The following is an 18,147-nucleotide window of genomic DNA, read 5'->3' on the forward strand; positions in this document are numbered from 1 at the left end:
GTTGCTCTGACTGAAGTCTGAAAAGAATAGCAACGACGATGCAAGGGTGTTTGATGTTAAGTCAGACACACAAAACGTCCGGCTGTCAAATGTGTTTGTTGACAGGGCAACCGGTCCTCAGATGGTGGTGAACCTGCTCAAGGTCAGAGACAACATCAATGTTCCTCTCGACTGTCCTGCTGCCACAAGGCCTCAGCAGATTGTAGCCGTGCCACCCAAACACACCAACAAGCCCAAGGTACGCACACACACACACACTGTCCCGTATTTTCACGACCACAGGGCGCACCGTATTCAAAGGCGCAGCGTAAAACATACGCTAGCTTAAAACATACGGTAGCATGCACGCACGCTAAAACAATGTTTTTAAAAAGGCAGTGCCAGCAAAACTGAGTTTGGTCCTACTTTATTGAATCAGAATCAGAATCATCTTTATTTGCCAAGTATGTCCAAAACACACAAGGAATTTGTCTCCGGTCGTTGGAGCCGCTCGAGTACGACAACAGACGGTCAATTGACAGAGAACGCTTTGGAGACAGAAAGACATGGACAAAAAAAAGAGTCACTGAGCAGTAAAGGGTTGGTAGTTATCTTTTAATGCCGGTACATTTATTTATTTTTTTGACAATTGTGCAAAAAGATGCAGAGTCCTCTAGCACTTCGAGCAGTTCGAATGACTCATATTGCAATGACCATTGTGCAAAGGGCGCCGAGACTTCAAGGAGCGGATGCGGTTCAAAGTGACGAGTCGTGCGATCATCTGGGACAATGTCGGTGGTGCAAATGTTACAGATACTCCTCAATCCGTGTGCAAATGGAGCAGATGCGACTCTGGCACGAGTGGCCGGTATATGCAAATAGTGCAGCGTGGCGAGACAACGACAGCGAGGGCACGAGTCATACATCATTGGCCCCACAGAAATGTGACAACCAACTCAAGTCAAAAAATTGCCAGCTTGTTGTAATGGAATTATAGGTTAGCTGTTTAAGAAGTTGATCGCAAGAGGGAAGAAGCTGTCGGAATGTCTACTAGTTCTAGTTTGCGTTGATCGGTAGCGCCGACCTGAGGGAAGGAGCCGGAAGAGCCGGTGACCGGGTGATCGTTCTGCTGGGCGATTGGAATGCATGCCAGACTGATTTAGAGTCGTTTGCGCTAAACTGAAGTATTCAATAATGTGAACAGTGAGTTTGGTTGTACTATATTGACGTATTTAACATTGTACTCGTTATTCTTTGTTCAATCCTCATCCACAAATCCATCAAAGTCCTTGGCTGACACGCCTCGTCGACAGCCCCATAACATCCAGAGCCTTTAGGAACTCCTGGGGGATCTCATCTCTGCCATGAGTAACTTTTTTACCACCTTGGTGACATTCAACCCCAGAGATTGGAGAACCGACTTCAGAGTCTCAGAGCCAGACTCTGTTTCCTCATAGGAAGGTGTAATGGTGGAGTTGATGTCAGCAGCATCCCGTCTCCACTATACACAGTGTTGATGGTGCATTTCTTTCCCCTCCTCGCACATCCGAGTTTTTGCCTCAGCAACCACCAAAGCTGGGTTCGGCCTAGCCAGCCAGTACCCATCAGCTGCCTCCGGAGTAGGGCTCCTTCTTCAGTTTGACGGCATCCCTTAACGCTGGTGTCCGCCGACGTCTTGCGGCATTACCGCCGCGACAGGCACCGACCGCTTTGCGGCCAGGTTGGACCGGCATCTTCCCCCACCATCGGCGCCAACGCACCACCAGGCGGTGATCAGTCGACAGCTCCGCATCTCACTTCACCTGAGTGTCCAAGACATGGACACTGACTCATGGATGACCGACCACAAAGTCGGTCATCGAACTGCGGCCTCGGGAGTCATGGTGCCAAACGCGTGTATGGACACCCTGATTATTTCTAGCCGGATTTTCTGGACCTCGCACATCAGCTCAGACTCTTTCCCTGCCATTACACGTCCCTAGAGCCAGCTTCTGTAGCCGCTTAGCTTTCTGCGTACCCGACCCTCTTGGCCCCTCCCACAGATGGTGGGAGGGGCCAAGAAGAGGCAACTCACGTTGCCTCTTCAGCCATCTCAACACTTTTATTGTAATTTACGTTTCCCATTTGAACCGCTTTTATATTCACATATTGGTCATGAAAAGCGTCAAGCGTTTGGTGTGGTTCGCAAATGAGCACCAAAGGTTTTTGCTTGGTGTTCATTTTGATTATCACTGAAAGAGGTCTGTTTGTAGATATACAGTGCGTCCTGTTCAGTACTTACTTATTTGTACAAAATAAGGAATACAACTTTTTTTATTATTATACATTTTTTTTTTCACGTTTCGGTCTTTTTGCATGTGCTTTACATTTTACTGCCTTAGTCTTAGTCTGAGCCAGTTCACAGCTGGCACAGCCTGTACATACATACTTGCACATAACATACCCGTAAGTAATAGACATTCATTGAGACACACTGTATATGATTTCATACCTTGCATTCTGTATATACATGTAGTTATAGATCAGATACTTATTTTATAATTCCCTGAGTACATTTTCATGTTATTTCTAATTTATGCCAAAGGGGGAGGACCCTGTTTGTGCCATTAGAAATGATGATGAGGAAAATGATAGGGTGAGGGGCGCCGTTAAGAGTTCGCCATTCAAGCAACCCCCACCCCTGACCAATCCCCAATGTTTTTTGCGCCGTGGTCCGGTTTCATGAAAAGACATTTTGACGGACCAATGTAGCTGATGTACAGCAAGAAAGATATGCCCCGCTGAGCTAGCCGCCTCGTCGCCGGCCCTTGCGTGTGCTCGGCCACCGTCGACGCGGCGAACTTTCTTTGTGCAACTCAGGCTCACAGCTGAGCTCAACTTAACTGAGAAAGAAAATAATCAGTTCACGAAGGGATTACATTGGTTACTTTCACTCAAAAGATTTTTTCGTTTGAACGAGTTGTTCATGAACGACAACACTACCTGAGCCCCGTCTACCGGTAGGGCCCCCCCCCCAAAAAAAAAGAATGAAAATGCTTGGTGGTGTACAAAAAGCGCACTGATACAATCGAATTGGCTGCGCATTCAGTATTTGAAGTGCGCATGCGCAACATTTGAGTACACCCTCGTTTATATGGCTTGAAGTTAAATCAATCAGTCAATATTTTAGTCTGATGGAAGGTTTTTCTTTTTACAATTTAATGGTAGAATAAACATTTGTTATTCATATCAATTACCATAATGTTTGGATTGTTTCCACATATACTAAACAGCCAGCATTTGCCAGAAATTCCCGAAGCGCCTTCAATGTTGCTGTCGGCCTCTGTCTGCAGTTTCCTTCTTGTCTTTTCGTCAATTTCGGAGGGACGTCCAGTTCTTGGTAATGTCCCTACAGTTGGTCATGAATGTCTTCTTCCCTGTGTTCCGTGGCATACTTAATGACTTTATTTTAATGAAGACTAAATTATTGTTTACCTTTTTCCTTACTGGTACCTTTGAACAATGATATATTCTTTTTGTTGAATCATTATTTGTGCTGTATGATGTAACTCCACAAATGTCACGAAAAGCCTATTAGAACAGCTGAACTTTTGGGATTAATCAGAGGCAGCTTTGTGCTGACGACCACTTCGAAGTTTTAAGGTGATTGGTTCATTCTTTACACAGCCATATGCTGTTATAAGAGGGTGTGAGCACTGCGACCACTGCAAGCGATTATCTCACTTGTTTACTTCCCCTTTTGAAAAGTTTTTTTTTTGTTTTTGCAATTGAGTTTGATGCAAGTTATAGTCCCGATGCAAGTTGTAGTCACATTAATGGTGGAAAATTTGTATTTATCATGGGCTCATTTCAGGCCCAGATTTCACATAGTTAAGTCAATTTAGGAGGGAATTGAGACATTGAGTCATTATTTTGGCATTAAAACTTTTGTGCCATTCTTTTCTTTGGTGGTGTGCTGTCCCATTTGAATGTAAAATGGATGCCTTCACTCAATTAAGTTTGGAAACACTGTTGTTTCCGCATACACGCACACATACGTTGTATGTGTACATTTTTCAGGAGAAGCACAAGAAGCTGTTAGGGTCACGCAGTCGCAACACCAGGGAGTCGTGCCAGGGGGTGCTGTTGGAGCAGGAAGTGGGAGCAGCGCAATTCAGTGGCTCAACACTAAGCTACCAACGCTACGACTCAGTTCCTGCTTTGCTGAGCTCCAAGTGAGTGTGAACACTGCGTATGTGGAAACAATTCATAATTTCTATGACTTGCATCATAATTTCATGTATCTACTTGTCATTTTATTTTGGTATGTATTTTTGTATTTCCAGTGGGTAGGGAAATTGTTCAGACCCCCTTAAATTTTTCACTCTTTGTTATATTATAGTGTAGCGATTATATGTCAAATAAGAATTGTAATTAATTTAGGATAAAGTAATAAGCCGGGAGCGACGTTAGCGTTACTTTCTCCGGGAGCTCCGGTTTCCTCCCACATCCCAAAAACATGCATGCAAGGTTAATTGAAGACTCTAAATTGCCCGTAGGTGTGAATGTGAGTGCGAATGGTTGTTTGTTTGTGTGTGCCCCGCGATCGGCTGGCGACCGGTTCAGGGCGTGCCCCGCCTCCTGCCCGATGATAGCTGGGATGGGCTCCGACACTCCTGCGACCCTTGTGAGGAGAAGCGGCTCAGAAAATGGATGGATGGAAGTTGTTGTCCCGTCTGCGATGCGCTCATAACTTCCCTGCCGGTTGACCCGGTGGCGGGCCGAGCTCTGGCGCTCAGCGTGCGGGATCCGTCCAGTTGCTCGTTGGGGCCCCGCCGACCGATCGTGGCTAGGGAAAGCAATCGGAGCCGCGTGGTCGACTTCGATCGAAAACGCGGCCGGCTCGGTTGTGGCGGGCGTTCGCGCACGTGGTGGCACCCGGACGCGCCCGAGGACAAAAAGGCAACAAAAGAAGGGGGAGCTGCCGGCACAGGTACGAGGAGAAGGAAAAAGAAGCCTCAACTCAACTCTCTGAGAAAGGTGTGAGTTTAGGGTTAAATTCCCCAGGGGCGGGGTGTGGGAAGAGGGAGTGCCCAAGACCACGCCCACCAGCCTGAATCTTGTCTACAAATTTGTGTGAATGTGTTTTAAAATAATATTAATCTCAAACACTCCCGACTTTGTACTCTCACGCGTAGATGCATTGTTTAAACTTATTGTTCAATACAACATTTCGTACTGTTTGATTTCAAATCATGAATAGCTTTCAAAATCTTGTAGAGGACCTGTCAAAGTGAGAATGGGGACACAGACACCATTAGGTACACATTTGGAATATTTCTGCGGACATTTTATCTTCTGTTAACAAACATCAAAGGCACGTCCACAAGTTCTGGCGCTTGCAGTTCCTCTCAACGCCAGTGGGTGGAGCCTCACGCGCATCGGTGAATATTAACCACATAGTCTTCCCCAACCGTTTGGTCCGGGAAGGGGTCTTTTGAAGACAGAAATCAAAATTTGACGGGAAGCTGCTAATTAGGTTAGGGTCCACTTGACGTACACCAGGCCCTGTCCTCGTCGCCGTCTCACAGCAGGGCAGCGTGGAGGAGTGGGGGTTCTCGAGTGGGTGCCAGTCGCCGCGGCGCCTCGATTTGCGGAGCGCGTGTCCGCTCGAGCAGCCATTTGCGAAAATCATGTAAGTTCATGTTTTTCTTCATTAATGTAAACACAGCACCCCGTATTGACAGAAAAAACAGAATTGTTGACATTTTTGCAGCTTTATTAACAAAGACAAACTGAAAAATCACACAGCCGTAAGTATTCGGGCCCTTTGCTCAGTATTTAGTAGAAGCGCCCTTTTGAGCTAATACAGCCATGAGTCTTTTTGGGAATGATGCAACAAGTTTTTCACACCACTGGATTTGGGGGTCCTCTGCCATTCCTCCTTGTCAGGTTGGATGCTGGACAGCCATTTTCAGTTCTCCACACATACCGCTTAGAATTAAGGCCAAAAAGTTCTATCTTGGTCTCATCAGACCAGAGAATCTTATTTCTCACCATCTTGGAGTCCTTCGGGTGTTTTTGAGCAAACTCCATGCGGGCTTTCATGTGTCTTGCACCGAGGAGAGGCTTCCTTCCGTCGGGCCACTCTGCTAAAAAGCCCGACTGGTGGAGGACTGCAGTGATGGTTGACTTTATAGAGCAGGGGTGTCAAACACTTTTTTTTTTGTCGCGGGCCACATTGGAGTTACGGTTTCCCTCAGAGGGCCGTTATGACTGTGAAGCCATAAAAGAAAAAAAAAAAAAAAATCTTTAATCAAATCATCCTATTTTTTTTTGTCCTCCTCATATTATTCCACCTGAAATTTATAAAGTAGTTTTGCAATAAGAAATCAAGGGTAATGGATTTTTCAACTATTGTTCATATTTGGTAACACAAAAATGCTTGCAATATCTCACCGTTATTTCCGAAATATGACAATTTGAAATCTTGTTACAGATTTGACAAGAATCATGGATGTCGACACACATGATTTGCCTTCGCGGGCCACATAAAATCATGTGGCTGGCCGGATCTGGTCCCCGGGCCTTGAGTTTGATACCGGTGTTCTCGAACTTTTTCCCATCTCCCGACTGCATCTCTGGAGCTCAGACGCCGTGATCTTTGGGTCCTCACCCTCTCTCACCAATGCTCTTCTCCCCCGATTGCTCAGTTCGGCCAGACGGCCAGCTCTCGGAAGGGTTCCGGTCGTCCCAATCGTCTTCCGTTTAAGGATTATGGAGGCCGCTGAAATCGACAGTTCAATATATGAGTGTCACACCAAAGGGTCTGCATACTTATGGCTGTGTGATATTTCCGTTTTTCTTTTTTAATGGATGTGCAACATGGGGTGCTGTGTGTATATTAATGAGGAAAAACATTAGCTTAAATGATTTTAGCAAATGGCTGCAATATAACAATGAGTGAAAAATTTAAGGGGCTCTGAATACTTTCCGTACCCACTGTATGTATGTATATGGCAGTCATGTATAATTTACAGTAAAGTATACAACTCTGTATACAGGTCGTCCCAAAGGTCCCTGTACACTTTTTCCTATTTCATTTCGGCTATCATTCGGACAGACGTGACGTGACGCCATCGGCATTTGACAGCTTGGGTGTCGCAGTTTTTTTCAGTATGGCCACGGCTCGCAAATCGACAATGCGGCAGCGTTGCCAAATTGCTAACGTGTCAAGACGTGTGCCTGTCCCTGACTGCGCTTCAATGCCAGTTTGAGAAGCTTGAGGTCCACGTTGTACAATTTACGCGATCTGTGGCGAGTCTCTCGAAACAGGATCACTTCTTGACAAACCGCACAGCATAAGATCTGCTAGCACCAGTGAACTCCTCAATTTAGTGTTCGCGTAAAACTAGGCGACGTCTATGTGAAGGGCCCAATTGTAACCCAGCATCAAGAAAATCGCGAGGGAGTAAATGCTTCCGTAAGTAATAAAGCTTTACCCGTACCAACTTGAGGTTGTTGAAAAACCTGACGTCGGTACGGAATCGAGCTTTCGTTCTTGCTGAGCGAGTGGTAGTAGGAAGCGTTGTCCTGGATGGTTTGTTAAGAACAGATCCTCTTTCTCGAAACTTGCCTCGGATATAGTGTACATTCTACACGTGTGGCGGCCGTAAAGCTTCTCAAACAGGTGCTGAACCACGGTCGGGGAGAGAAAAACTTCTGCCACGTGCCAATTTGGCATCTTTGCTCCAATGCCAATTGGCAAGCAAGCCTGAGGCCATGCTTTCAAAAACTACAAAGCCTAAGCTGTCACATGCTGATGGCCTTGCGTCTGTCCGAATGAGAAGATAGGAAATGAGAAAAGGAAGTGGTGAGGGACTTTTGGGACACCCACTATTCGTTTAAAAACTCCGGAAAATGAATTTGGAGCAGATAGCGTGTTTGCATTTGATTCATTCTCAGTAGAAATAGTACCCAACCATGGGGCAAGATGCAAGATCCTCATTGGGTCCGCCTTTGCGCATGTGTTATCAGGTGCCACATGTTAGCACACCCGCTGTTGGCATGTTAGTGTTCTACCCATCTCTGTTGGTTTTAGCACACACAAGCACGTTGCGCCACATGACGTGTGTGTGATGAACAGTGTGGTTCCTTCCAGGCAGGTTGTTAGCATGCAAGCTGGTAGCATTATGTTTTCGTTCATTTTGTTACATTTTAAAATAGAAAGCCTGACTCCTATGTTCCATATCCATATGCTTATGCTCCAGTTCAGCCCATGTTTCGAATGTTTCTCGTTCATGTAATAATGTTCAAATCATTTGGCAACGTTCTCTGCGCAGGCCTCACATCTCACTCGCCGTGAGGATCAATTCGTCGGAAGGTTTGATCCTCTTCATGTCGGGCGGCGCCCTGATGCTGGGCGTGTCAGAGGGTCATCTGCTGCTGTCGATGGGCGGGAAGAGGAAGGTCAGGCTGCGCAGCCGCACCAAGATGGATGACGAGCGTTGGCACACGGTGAGCTTAAGCAAGCAGCGATGCAATCGAATGAAAACTAAGACGGCGGCTCGGTCGTGTCTTCAGGTCTTCATTAAGCGCGATACGGACAAGGTCGACATGGTCGTGGACGGCATTGGCGCTCAGTCGAGGAGGATCTCCGCCGGAGATGGCACACGCATCGGCGCGCCGTTGTACGTGGGAGGACTGCCACCGCAAACTCCGACGTCCGCCTCCCCCTCCGGTTTCGTCGGCTGCGTCCGTGATCTGACGCTCAACGGGAGCCCCGCGGGAATTCCCGCCCACAGCCAGGGCGTGGTCCCCTGTTTCCAGAAGCCTCTGCTGCTCGGGGCCTTCTTCGCAGGCGAGGGAGGACACGTGGTTTTAGGTGAGCAACCATCTTGTCACCTCTGCTGCGTATGTTATCACGTGATGACCGAGGACCCCTGCCCTTCCTGCAGATGAGCTGCTAGTCCTGGGCGGCGACCTGGAGATTCGACTGGAAGTGCGTCCGGTGTCCGACTCTGGGCTACTGCTGCATGCTGGGACAAAGTCTAGCCAGCGTCTGATCTTGACGCTGCGCAGAGGAGAGGTGAGACTGCGGAGGGAGAGCATGAGATCCAGTGTTGCTGTGGAATGAATTGCATGCCAAAACATTGTCATTTCATTGCAACATTTAAGTTATTATACTCTGTTACATTACTGGAAGAAAATTTTTGATTTCATTATAGTTGCTTTTGGAAATGTCCATGATTACAATTGTAGTTACATTTAAAAAAATCGCCACAAAACTCGGATTTATCAACTTCCTCCTTCTAAAGCTGATGTGCCTTCTGTGTAGTCCCAAATATGACCTCGAAGTGCCACCTTGCGTTGCAATCTATTATTTTATCTGATATTTTGAAACAGGAGGCGGCACGGTGGACGACCGGTTAGAGCATCAGCCTCACAGTTCTGAGGACCCGGGTTCAATCCCCGGCCGGCCCCGCCTGCGTGGTGTTTGCACGTTCTCCCCGCGCCTGCGTGGGTTTTCTCCGGGCACTCCGGTTTCCTCCCACATCCCAAAAACATGCATGAATTGGAGACTCTAAATTGCCCGTAGGTGTGCATGTGAGTGCGAATGGTTGTTTGTTTGTATGTGCCCTGCGATCGGCTGGCAACCGGCCCAGGGCGTACCCCGCCTCCTGCCCGACGATAGCTGGGATAGGCTCCGGCACTCCCGCGACCCTCGTGAGGAGAAGCGGCTCAGAAAATGGATGGATGGATGGATTTTGAAACGGTTAGACCATATTAGACTCATAACGCTGGGTTACTTTGTGTGTGTGTGTGTATAAATTGTCTGTTTTTTTTCAACTGATTTTGGACAATTTTCCAATACTGAATCTGAAAATGACATTAATTTTATTCAGGTCAGGCTTTTATGTTGTTGATATTTAAAATCCGAGTTTCTTACTAAATCAATGACATCTTTATGACATTAGCTGTTGATTTTGGTTAATATTTCTCATCTGAAATAAGTTGTTAAGAAAAAAAAAAATCCTTCTCTAACAGTGTATTCATCAAATGTTACAAACTTTGCTTCCTGTAAATTGAATAGTAGGCATTTAATTTGTATGCGTTTCAAAGACAATACATGTTTCATTTGTTACAACAGTGGTGTAAAACATACGGCCGCGGGCCAGAACCAGCCCGTCAGGTGGTCCAATCTGGCCCGTGGGCGTGGAGCACACGTTCACTGCTATTTTTCAAAAGTAACTTATTTCCAATTTTGTCCACTGGAGGGCGCACTGACGGCTTGAGTTCAAAAGAGGTTGCTGTGGTGGAACCTTTTCATGGACTGCCACAACTCGTATTTTTATATATGTATACATTTACAAAGGATGTCGAACTGAATGGCGCATGCTCAGTGATTCATAATACTGTTGAAATCGTCGTTGTTATAAATTACAGATTGCCCAACAAAATTTGCAAAAAAATGTGTATATTTTCCAAAAGTGCTTGGAAATATTTGCACCAAAACAATGGGGGAAATTTGGAATAGTTGTTACACATCATTCATTCGTGTTTCTTGCTCAAATACCAAAATTGCAAATTGTCTTCACGTTTAAAAATACTGAGATATTGCAAGGATTTTTTGGGTTACAATCCCCCTTGTAAAATAAATGGAATAATACTGTAGTGGAGCAGTTTTTACTGGCTTCTGGTTTCAAAACTAATTATCCATTAATTGGTGTATATGTAATAATATGAGGCGGTCATACATTCGTACGGGTTCACAGCCATAACGGCCCTCCGAGCGAAACCATAACTACGATGTGGCCCGCGACAAATTTAGTTTGCCATCCCTGATTTTGGAACAGTTTCATCTTTATAATTTGGGATTTTGTGATGGAACATTAATGCCACCACCTATCTGGGTTGTCTTATGAAGCGCTATTGTCTAAATTGTGCACATTTGTCATTAGGTCAACATGGCATGTTTTCCACATGCATAATGCAACAAACGCGTTATTATTCATTTAAATTTCATCAACATGATGTTATCAGCTTATTATTTGTGTAACTTTTTTAGAGGAAACATCCCAGGGTCCTGTTGATGTGTTCATTCAGTATTAAGGAATGAAAATGGAATCAGTTGGAAGACGTTGAGAAAGTAATTGAAATAGTAACACTACTAATTGTAACCAACTATATATCTAAACGCAAATTATATCTTATCCATGTGTCGTTATAACGCTAACAGTGGTGTCCTGTGTGCTTTCAGGTGATGCTGTCCATTAGCAGTGGCAAAGATGATGCCTCCTTGTCGTTGGTACCGGAGGAGGCACTCTGCAATGGACGCTGGCACACCATCGCAGGTGAGTGACACAACAGAGACGCCCGCCGCCGCCACCACGCTCGCTTAGCTAGCTCACGCCACTCTTTTGGTCTCCAGTGGTGAAGAAGAAGAACGTCCTACAACTCCATGTGGACGCAGACAGTGAGCGTGGCACCGGACCGAAACATGGCCACTCGACGAGGACCAGAGAGGCGGTTTACCTGGGAGGAGCTCCGGGTTAGTACTGTACAGTGTCCCTGTCAATCAATCAAACATTTCTTCAATATGGTCGACCTGGAAACAAAGCTGTTCCAGGCTGTCATCAGCATCATCATCATCATCATCTCAAAGGTCAGGAAGTTTTCCTAACAATGTGCAATCCTCATCCTGTCCACCAGATGGAGATACCGTGTCACCAGGCCTGCCCGCCTTTAATGGCTGCATACGTCATGTGAACATCAACGGTCGCCCCTCCCCCTTTACCAAAGTTCGTGGCGCCGTGGGGACACACGGCTGCCCTGTTGCTTAGCGCCAACACAGAAGTGCACGTGCAGTCTTCACATTCCATGGGTGCAAATGAATGGTGGCGGGAATCATTTGACAAATTAATTTATATCTATTTCAATATTTATTGTCAATTTTATATTTGATATCTACAGGATGCTCCAGTGTGTGCTCACATACATGATGTGCAAATGTGCACCACGCTAAACTTCATGTATTCACATTTGTTTGTTACACAATGCTAACCACATTAATTCTTTCATGTACTTTGACATTAAACGTGTAAACACGATCTCAAAATAATATTTTTGCTAATCATTTCTTCATTTGAGGAGCAACTTTCTAATTTTGAGGGGCAATTTTTTTGCAGGCCTCACAGGGGTTTTTCCTTCCATTTTCCGCACCGCTGATCCTCACGAGGGTCAAGGGTGCGCCGGAGCCTATCCCGGCCGAGAGGCGGGGTACACCCTGAACTGGTTGCCAGCCAAGCGCGGGGCACATATAAACAAACAACCATTCTCACTCACATTCACACCTATGGGCAATATAGCGTCTTCAGTTAACCTACAGTGCATATTTGAAACATTTCAAATGTTTCAAATAACTGATGGTGTAGTGGTACACTCGCCTGACTTTGGTGCAGGCAGCGTGGGTTCAGTTCCCACTCAGTGACGGTGTGAATGTGAGTGCGAATGGTCGTCCGTGTCTATATGTGCCCTGCGACTGACTGGCGACCAGTTCGGGGTGTACCCCGCCTCTCGCCCGAAATCAGCTGGGATAGGCTCCGGCGTCCCGCGACCCTAACCAGGATAAGCGGTGTTGAAAATGGATGGATGGATGGATGGATTCAAATTAAACGGTCAAGCATTTCAGAAAAGCAATATCATTAAACAAAACATAACCATGAAGAAATTAATGATGGTTGTTGTTCAGTCAGTCATATTTAAAAAAAACTATATTTCACAAATTCTGCCAGGGTATGTAAACGTATGAGCACAACTGTACATATATGCAGTCATACGTACCCCTGTCATATTGGAATGAAAGTGGAGGCTACACTTTTTTAGAGCCACTAGGTGGCGATGGTATTTTGGAATGAAAGTGTACAGCTTTTTCATAACCACTAGATGGTGTGATACATTTATAAAATGTGAAGGTTTTTTCCATTTGCCCCTATACCTATGAATAATGCGCACTATTGACTTGACACATTTTGGGGGGGGGGGGGGGGGGGATGCGCATTATACACGAGAAATTACGGTAACTGTTTTCCATCTTTTGTTTTTGGCCATTTTTGGGAAGGAGAAGTGTAAATTTGCTCGAGGAGACTGGTAGCTTAGTCGCTAACGACTGCAACAGAAAGGGAAGGGGCGGTCTAGACTGATGGGCCAACACACTAGCAAAGCATTCTGGGATTTTTAATATTAGTGGCGCATGTGCTATATACTGGCGGTCCAGCTCTAATACACATTTAATGTGATCTTGCGGGCCAAATGTAATTACAACCCAAATTCCAATGAAGTTGGGACGTTGTGTTAAACATAAATAAAAACAGAATACAATGATTTGCAAAGCATGTTCAACCTATATTGAATTGAATACACTACAAAGACAAGATATTTAATGTTCAAACTGATAAATGTTATTGTTTTTAGCAAATAATCATGAACTGAGAATTTTATGGCTGCAAGATGTTCCAAAAAAGCTGAGACAGGTGGCAAAAAAGAGTGAGAAAGTGGAGGAATGCTCATCAAACCCGCGTTTGGAACATCCCACAGGTGAACAGGCTCATTGGGAACCGGTGGTTGCCACGATTGGGTAGAAAAGGAGCTTCCCTGAATGGCTCACTCATTCCCAAGCAAAGATGGGGCGAGGTTCACCTCTTTGGGAACAAGTGCGTGAAAAAATAGTCGAAGTGTTTCAGCATCTCGGGATCAACTTCCAATTTGTACTGTCCGAAAAAGTTAGAAATCTCGATTTCGCTCTCATAATTTTCGGTTGGCAGGTGGTAGAGGGCGACGTCCTCAATATGCAAAATGGCATCTTTGGGGACGTCGAGCCACATGCTTTTAATTTGGCAGGACGAGTCTCGTCGTGGTGGTCGTAACTCAGTTTTGCGCTTAGGGCTGGTGTGTTGACTAGCCGCTTGGACCCAACAATTTCCCCTTGAATAGTAGTAACCTGGTAGCGAGGTGTAGCTTCTGCTCTGCACCGCGACCCATCCTTCATGGGCTTCGGGCCACAAATCCCATCCGCTACATCTCGGATGAACGGCTTACCGGGACACGGGTAATGGATGTCTTTGGTGAGGATGCACAGATCAGGGTTACTACCGTGATAGGCGACGGCCTCAGAAGTTAATTCGCTGGAGGTAGGCGCTCGGGTTGGTTTATCGTCGTCATAGTTAAATTTGCCGCCGTCTTTAGACGGCAACCGTGCGGCCTCGGCTGCGGCAGCGAGGTCGCCTATCCGAACCTCCGCATCATCGTGTTGCATTTCAACGTCAAGGGGGCGGGCTTCAGCCAAGTTTAAGCGCGCGGTGGTGTCTTTTAATTGTGCAGTTAACTGGACTTGTACATGCTGTTCAGCTTCCAATCTGCGTTTCACACGAGCGTCCTCGCGGTCGCTCCATTTGAGTTGGGCCGCCAAGTTCAGGCCCATGCAGCTAAGTGTTTGTGCTCGGCGTCACTCAACTTGGGGTCTTGTTCACAAGTGAGGGAAGAACGGAACGGGAGATCGACAGGCGGATCGGTGCGGCGTCTGCAGTGATGCGGACTTTGTATCGGTCCGTCGTGGTGAAGAAGGAGCTCAGCCGAAAGGCGAAGCTCTCGATTTACTGGTCGATCTACGTTCCTACCCTCACCTATGGTCACGAGCTGCGGGTCCTGACCGAAAGAACGAGATCCCGGATACGAGCGGCCGAAAGGTAGTTTCCTCCGCAGGGTGTCCGGGCTCTCCCTTAGAGAGAGGGCGAGGAACTCGGCCATCCGGGAGAATGTCAGAGTCGAGCCGCTGCTCCTCCACATCGAGAGGAGCCAGAGGAGGTGGCCGGGGGATCTGATTCGGACGCCTCCCCGGTGAGGTGTTGAACTTAAAATTGTCCAAATCCTTGGAATTTCAGTCTTAACAGTAAACATTCTCCAATTTCTGTCGTCCTCCGTGAAAGCAGACTGATTATCATTGTCTATCCATCCATTTCCTCTACCGTTTTATCCTCACTAGGGTCGCGGGTGTGCTGGAGCCTATCCCAGCTAACTAATACAAACAAACAACCATTCGCACTCACAGTCATGCCTACGGGCAATTTAGAGTCTCCAATTCATGCATGTTTTTGGGATGCGGGAGGAAAGCGGAGTGCCCGGAGAAAAGCCACGCAGGCACGGGGAGAACATGCAAACTCCACACAGTCGGGGCCGGGATTTGAACCCGGGTCCTCAGAACTGTGAGACAGATGTGCTACCCAGTGATTCACCATGCCGCCTGATTATCATTGTGTTTAATCAAAATAAGACATTTGCAAACATCATCTTTTCCATCCATCCATTTTCTTTCGTTTATCTGAGGTCAGGTCGCGGGGACAGTAGCTTTAGCAGGGAAGTCCAGACTTCCTTCCCCGTCCACTTCATCCAGCTGCTGCTGGGGGACCCCAAGGCGTTCCCAGGCCAGCTGGGAGACATAGTCTCTCCACCGTGTCCTGGGTACCCCCGAAAGGACTCCTTTCCAAGATGGCGCCAACCAGTGTGATGGCCTCGGTAACGCGCTCTCTAGTATTGTCTTTGTTTTTGTGTTTTTCGTCCGTCTATGGAGATCTTACACGACTCACTTACACAAGGGGAGACCTGCTAACCATCAAGGAGGCTACTCCGGACTTTCTGTCACCAACTTTCGAAAATCCGCTCAGTTTTTTCCCCGAGTTACTCACCGGAGCGGCGTCCGCGGTTTTCGGCGCACGGATGCGGAAGCGGCGCCACAGAGGAAAACGAGCCGGCATTCAGGTGAAACTCCGCAAGAGAGGACACAGATTGGCGTTCCCGTCGATCCACCTCGCGAATGTACGCTCCCTACCCAACAAAATGGACGAGCTTCATCTTCTGTTAAAGACCAGTAAAGACTTCGGACGTTCCGCGGCCATGTGCTTCACGGAGAAGAAGCCTCCATATCAACGAAAAATGGTGTACGGACGTCACGGTGCTCAGCACACACTGCAGCCCGCATTTGGAGTCGCTGTTTTTGAACTGTAAAGCATATTTTACTCGCCACGTGAGTTTGCATCGTTCATACTGGTCTATATTACACCTCAAGCTAACACGAACGCCGCATTGCTAACACTCGCCGAACAAGTCAACAAAATTGAAAAAAAACACTCGGACTCACCCCTCATTATTCTCGGGGACTTTAACAAAGCTAAACTCAACCACGAACTCCCTAAATACAAGCAGCACATCGACTGTCCTACCAGGGAAAATAATACTTTAGACCACTGCTACACTACGGTAAAAAACGCATACCGTGCTATACCTCGTGCAGCCCCGGGCTCGTCTGATCACTGCTTAATTCACTTAATACCGACGTACAAGCAAGAACTTAAATGTGCGAAGCCTACAGTGAAAACCGTCAAAAAGTGGACCAATGAAGCCAAGATGGAACTTCAAAGCTGTTTAGACTGCACAGACTGGAGTGTCTTTGAAAATTCAGCTGGCAGCCTGGATGAATATACGGACACTGTCACATCCTATATCGGTTTCTGTGAAGAGGTTTGTGTACCAACAAAATCATTTCGGACATTCAACAACAACAAGCCGTGGTTCACTGCTAAACTTAAGCAGCTTCGCCAAGCTAAGGAAGACGCATATCAGAGCGGGGACAGGGCCCTGTATAATCGAGCTAGAAACCAGCTGACCAAAGAAATTAACATTGCAAAGAGGATCTATGCAGCAAAGTTGGAAAAACAGTTTAGCGCGAACGACTCTAAATCAGTCTGGCATACATTCCAATCGCTGACTAATTACAAGCGACGATCCCCCCAAGCTGAGAACAATAGCACACTAGCCGACGACTTGAATACCTTCTATTGCAGATTTGAAAAGGACAGTTTCACTCCACACACCCACCCGGCCGCACCCGCGACCACAACCGCACCTCTGACTTCTGCGTTAACCATCCATGAACAGGATGTGAGACGCATCTTCAAACAACAGAAGATTAACAAAGCGGCAGGACCGGACCATGTGTCCCCATCCTGCCTCAAAGTCTGCGCGGACCAGCTCGCTCCAGTCTTCACTCAGATCTTCAACAGATCTTTGGAAATGTGCCAAGTTCCATCCTGTTTCAAACGCTCCACCATCATTCCAGTCCCCAAGAAACCTGCAATCTCTGGTCTGAATGACTACAGGCCTGTCGCTTTGACATCTGTGATCATGAAGTCCTTTGAACGTCTCGTGCTGGACCACCTCAAGAGTGTCACAGGTCCCCTGCCGGACCCCCTGCAGTTTGCCTACCAAGCGAACAGGTCTGCGGATGATGCGGTCAACATGGGACTGCACTTCATCCTAGAACACCTCGACAGTGCAGGGACCTACGCGAGGATTCGCTTCGTGGACTTCAGCTCAGCGTTCGACACCATCATCCCTGAACTCCTTTCCGCCAAGCTTCTCCAGCTCAGCGTCTCACCTGCCATCTGCCAGTGGATTTACAGCTTCCTGACGGGCAGGACAGAGCAGGTGAGGCCGGGGGAGGCCACTTCATCCACACGCAGCATCAGCACCGGGGCGCCCCAAGGTCGTGTCCTCTCTCCGCTGCTCTTCTCTCTCTACACGAACGACTGCACCTCAACGCACCCTGCTGTCAAACTCCTGAAGTTTGCAGATGACACCGCCGTCATCGGCCTCATCGAGGACGGTGACGAGTCTGCATATCGACAGGAAGCGGAGCGGCCGGAGCTGCGGTGCGGCCGACGCAACCTGGAACTGAACACGCTCAAGACGGTAGAGATGATCGTGGACTTCAGGAGGCATCCTTCGCCACAGCTGCCCCTCACATTGTCCAGCTGCCTTGTGTCAACCGTCGAGACCTTCAAGTTCCTCGGAATTACAATCTCTCAGGACCTGAAGTGGGCGACCGACATCAACTCCGTCCTCAAAAAGGCCCAGCAGAGGATGTACTTCCTGCGGCTTCTGAGAAAGCACGGCCTGCCACCGGAGCTGCTGAGACAGTTCTACACAGCGGTCATCGAATCGGTCCTGTGTTCTTCCATCACAGTCTGGTTTGGCGCTGCTACAAAAAAGGACAAACTCCGACTGCGACGGACAATCAAAACTGCTGAAAGGATTGTCGGTACCCCCCTACCCACCATTGAGGACTAGCACGCTGCC

The 18,147-nt window shown here is 47.3% G+C and overlaps 1 protein-coding gene across 1 annotated transcript in view; it reads left to right on the plus strand.

The window, feature by feature from the left end:
* lama5 (laminin, alpha 5) overlaps positions 1 to 12,068 on the plus strand; it is a 262,541-nt gene extending 250,473 nt beyond the window's left edge. The window contains 8 exon segments of the mRNA XM_061670415.1: positions 106 to 238; positions 4,039 to 4,193; positions 8,301 to 8,475; positions 8,542 to 8,842; positions 8,916 to 9,046; positions 11,219 to 11,312; positions 11,390 to 11,509; positions 11,671 to 12,068. Of these exon segments, the coding sequence (XP_061526399.1) occupies positions 106 to 238; positions 4,039 to 4,193; positions 8,301 to 8,475; positions 8,542 to 8,842; positions 8,916 to 9,046; positions 11,219 to 11,312; positions 11,390 to 11,509; positions 11,671 to 11,801 (1,240 nt within the window). The 3' untranslated portion in view covers positions 11,802 to 12,068.
* The last annotated feature ends 6,079 nt before the right edge of the window (positions 12,069 to 18,147 follow it).

Source organism: Phycodurus eques, chromosome 1, assembly GCF_024500275.1.
Source record: "Phycodurus eques isolate BA_2022a chromosome 1, UOR_Pequ_1.1, whole genome shotgun sequence".
Classification (NCBI taxonomy): Eukaryota; Metazoa; Chordata; class Actinopteri; order Syngnathiformes; family Syngnathidae; genus Phycodurus; species Phycodurus eques.